Source organism: Bidens hawaiensis, unplaced genomic scaffold, assembly GCF_021521415.1.
Source record: "Bidens hawaiensis isolate Kalapana, Puna unplaced genomic scaffold, B.hawaiensis_p1.1 tig00004973_1, whole genome shotgun sequence".
Classification (NCBI taxonomy): Eukaryota; Viridiplantae; Streptophyta; class Magnoliopsida; order Asterales; family Asteraceae; genus Bidens; species Bidens hawaiensis.
In genome coordinates, this window is record NW_027491313.1 from 1,148,603 (window position 1) to 1,153,555 (window position 4,953).

Genomic DNA, 4,953 nt, shown 5'->3' on the forward strand with positions numbered 1-4,953 from the left:
TTGTGGTTCAAGGTATGGTTTAATTAACCATATAATAAAACCTACAATTCCAATTGATTGTTTGTCGAATTACATCACTTAATTTGACCCATTACATATTCTCTTTTTAGGGATTTAAGGATTGGAGTGGTACCACATACTGAGTCTGATATTGACCAGTTTAGGGAGTTGATGACAATCTCTCAGCATGTTTACCTTGCTCCAAACTCGGATTGGAGCATACGGAGTCTGGACGAGTCTCACACGTTTCCGGTTAAATGACAGTAACAAGCAGTCGGTAAACTGAATGAAAAATTTTGTTGGTCATTAAAAAACACATATTTATTAATAACCATACCAACAAGACTGTGTAAATTGGAAAGGGCCCATAGGGAGATTTAACACACTTCTAATTAACATAACATGTGATAGTGAAAGACTGAAAGAGCAAACACATTACACGCTTGTTAACATTTGTCTAACATTCAAACAAACAATTTGAATTCAAGTTTTACACTGATTAAACCTCTAACCCGGTTGTGAGTCGTGACTACTAAATGCTTAGTCACTCATCCTCTATGATCAATACAAAGATACTTGATGTAGAATCCATTTACAAATTGCAGTTGATGAAAAAAACAAAGATGATCAACCAAATGACCCCTTTATCGCACAAGAACTATAGTATATCTTCCAAACTCACGATGATCACCAAAAACTGCATGAAACCGACTTTTGCTATGATTAGTGTTCCAAAATGCACATTTGGATTTCGAATACGCCCCAAAAGAATCTAGTGTACTGTCTAACACTGCTTAGACGCTAGCAGGGAGTTGCGTTCCAAAACGCTCCATTGTGACTTTTGTGCTCTGTCCGCAACAACCTGTCACATGCTATCTCATCAATGTAGTGCGTTCTTAAGGGCATGCAAGTCAATTTTATGAATTCACTAAATTCAACATATATAAATATTATGAAAAGATATAGATGAAAACAAAGTTGTTTGACCTTTGCCCGACTCACTTCCATATCACCGCCATGTCCAATAGCTGATACACTTATCATCAACCTTGAAAGTCACAAAACAAACACAATTTCCGTGTTGTTTTGCATTGGATTCTCAAGAAAGATCATTTATTACCCTTGAACAATATGAGACACAATCATGTAACATCATTTTATACTTTAACCTCCACCAAACCGCCAATTTCCATTTACCCATCAACCTTATTATCTTTCTATGCAAAGCCACGTCATCACCAACTTCAACTTTCAATAAACCGTTTACTTTCAGAAACATACGACTCTCACCCGTCAAACCCAACAACTCATTCTTAACCTCCATTACCGACCCAAAATCTTTATCCATAACAGATAACAATAGCTCATCTTCTTCAACAGATGTTAATAAACTCTTTAAAACCCGATTACATTCATTTGCTAACCATTTCATAACAACAATTTCATTTTCATTTGATATTATTGATCCAGAATACGCAACGTGACGTACTGATTTCTGTAAATGTGTTGGCACCGCCCATAATCGCATAACCGCAAGCAGAGCAAAAGATGGTTTTCCATTTTGGTGAATGTAAAGTGAGTCTATCGGCCATGAACAGAGAGAATAAATGTCAGAAGGTAAAGGAATATACGCTTTGTCGTTCGGGTTATTATCTAATATAAAACCATAGTGTTCTAGAAGCTCTAAATTGGTATATGTTCCATAGCTTAATAAAACCTGCAACAACAGAATAATATGGATTATTTCATACATACCCCTACAAACTTAAAAATTCTTATATATACCCATGCAAAACTAAAAATAACAGATGCTATTACAAAGTAGTTAATATATAAAATATACCCAATTCATTAAAAGCAATTTAATAAATGACCATTTTACCCATTTTTAGCTTAAACTATTTTCTAACCATTTTTTGTTTCATTTTTTTTTATTAATTTGACCCAGAACAATATATTTTTTTCAAGATATATAATCCATGTCGATCAAAATCCAAATCAAAATTAGGATCTAAACAAATATAACGGAAAGGGGTAGAATGGTCATTAAGTAAAAATTCATTAAAGTTGGATATATATATGATACTATTGGTTTCGGTTGGGTGTATATGAAAATTTTCAGGTTTGTAAGAGTATATATAAAATTAATCCAATAATTTAAGGTTCAATATTAACAAACATGTTAACTAATACCTGCTCTCCCTTTTTGTAGCTTCTTCTAGCATAGAAGCAGTATGCATCAAATTCTTCTTCAAATACGCCATCTGTCAACCTAGGTGACTTAGTTGCCACGTCAGCTTCTGGTAAATCTTTAGAGAAAACTTGTTCATCATCAGATGCAGCATAATTGAACAAATCACCAACCGGACAAAAACAACCAGCGGAATCCCATGGAATATGCATTGTGCGCGATGATATCTTCACATAATATAAAACAGTTATAAACATTATAATAACAATAAAAGTTCATTAATTTCATTTTACACTTACAGATGCAGAAGCCCAAATCCATGCCTTGAAGCTCATGTAATGCGGTTTGAACATAAGTTCTTCCATGACGGCGGTTGCACTTTCCCACTCGGATTTTGTCTTCTCTAACGCTCTCTGTGCAGCCCAAATAGCATCATCCAGCTGCAAAGTACTTAAAAGTTAACACATTCTGAATAGCATATTGCTTATATATTTATAGATCTAGAATAAACAAGTATATTCTCACTTGTAAAGCTTGTATTTCAAACTGATCAAAACTCGCCAATATATCATAATTAGAAGGAAACTGTGTCAAATACGGGTACCACCAAGACCGTTTTCCTTTAGAAACTTCATTCAGCAACGCGACAGTCAATATCTGCACTATAAAATGTCATTACTTCTTTGAACTAAATGTGCTCAATTGTGCCCTAAACAGCACTGTAAAGTAATAATTCACATTAATTAAATTAACTTGCCCTAATCTGATCAATTTCACAGAAAACGATATATAATAATAATAATAATAATAATAATAATAATAATAATAATAATCATAATAGTAATAATAATAATAATAATACCCATGGTTGTCAAAATCCTGCCTAGGCGTCAATTAACCCCGGATTGATCGCTAGTCGACACCCCACCAACTAGTTGCCGATTGGGTAAAATCGGTCAAAATTGAAAATTTTATAATAAAAATTTGATATATATATAAATATCTGCAAAATTGCATATAAAATCCAATCTAATTAATCGCTAGTCCCTATGAGTCGAGCCGACTTGAGCCAGGGTGGGTTCAAGCTTGAGCTCGAAATTAATCGAGGCAGCTCCGTTTGGCTCGAGCTCAAGCTTGATGTTAAACAAGACTATAATTGAGCCAATGAGCCAAGCTTGGGTCGAGCTTGACTCAGTTACAAAAATGAGCCGGTTCGGCTCAGATCGTTTTGAATCAAGGTTTTTTAGCTAGATTTATTCGAGCGAGCTACAACCCACTAGCGCCTAGCGATTTCTACAATAACACTGATAATACCTGAGTAGAAGAGAAAGGAAACTTGGAGACAGATATAGAGAGCTTGTGATCATTCAGCATTAGTGTTTGAGAGGTCATTAAAGCTGATTTTGGAACCTTGAGTATTAATTCACCTTTTTGAAGATCACCCACTGCACATAATCCTCTCCTGAAGGTTGTTATATTATTATTATTATTCCAATTAAACACAAATTACAAGCAGAAAGTAAGAGGTTTTAGTTACCCGCCGGCGTTGGGGAAGTGGGATATAGAGAGAGATTGGCCCAAGCAAGAACTGGTTTGAGGGTTATTATTATTATTAAAAGGGTTTTGTACCGGAGAATCTGAGATTCCGAGACTGGTTGCCCATAACATGAAGTTTTCGAGCTTCAGTGATTCGTCCATCTCCGTCGTCGTTCAACTCACCGGAACCACCGCGTTAAACCCTCCGGAAATGATTCACTCATCAAATTGGGCTGGGCCTCCATTAGCCACCCCAACTGAACCTCACTATAATCACTCGGCCTAACAACTAACAGTTAATCAATTATGCTTTTAAGTTTTAATTATAACTCAAAAGTAGAAACAGAGGTGTACAAAACCGTTTTTTTTAAACCGAACCGATTTGATCAAAGCCTGGTTAAGGCCTTATTTTTTTTCCTTCTTTAAACGACTAAATGTTACACTTTACAAGAATTGAACCCTTAACTTCATATTTTACATCTTAACCACCCTGTCAACCCCATCAAACACCAAATTAGAAATGACGTTTACAAAACCCAACTCAAAACACATAAATTATTTGGTTTCTCACACACATGCTTGCACGTGTGATTACTTAAATTAGACCGATGCTCCAAAAATGTCACCAACCATTAAAACTAAAAAGTTCCATTCCAAACTTAGAAAAAAAAAAATATAAAAAATACCCCGATGCGTTATTATTTACCAGTGATTGAAATTATCTATATAGATTAAAGATGAACGTTGGTGTCGCAAGGCTCTTATTGGGCCAAGTGGCGGCATCATGTTCGTCCAACCGTTTTTTATTTAACTTTTTTAGTTCTAGTACTGTAACGACATAAAGTAATTGTGAATAACAATGTGTTGGGCTTAAAACTACTAGAGCCATACTCTCCATTGTAACTGGCCTAAAAATTTAACTGAATATATATTAACGAACGTACATGAACAAACTTAAACCGACGTAAACTAGCGAACATAAGTGAATGTAAGTAAACGAACAAAGCATGTGTTCATGTACGTTCATTTAAGTATATGAACAACTTTTGTTCATGTTTGTTTAAAGTTTATCAATAAACGAACAAGGTATGGTTAATCGTTTGTTTATTAATAAACGAACTTCCCATTGTATTGTTCACTCAACGTTTAGTCCGTTTACAAGCATATGGTTCGATTATGGTTATATCACTTATATGTGTATAAATAACCAAATTAACCAAACTGAA

At 34.7% G+C, this 4,953-nt stretch overlaps 1 protein-coding gene across 1 annotated transcript; it reads right to left on the bottom strand.

Moving 5' to 3' along the window:
- Positions 1 to 971: 971 nt before the first annotated feature.
- On the bottom strand, positions 972 to 3,889 carry LOC143628413 (protein SET DOMAIN GROUP 40-like). The gene is made up of 6 exons (XM_077098018.1): positions 3,729 to 3,889; positions 3,506 to 3,653; positions 2,717 to 2,848; positions 2,491 to 2,631; positions 2,194 to 2,418; positions 972 to 1,717 (listed from the first exon to the last, which is right to left on the bottom strand). The coding sequence occupies exons 1-6, from the start codon at positions 3,887 to 3,889 to the stop codon at positions 1,100 to 1,102; spliced, it is 1,425 nt and encodes a 474-aa protein (XP_076954133.1). The 3' UTR covers positions 972 to 1,099.
- Positions 3,890 to 4,953: the final 1,064 nt, after the last annotated feature.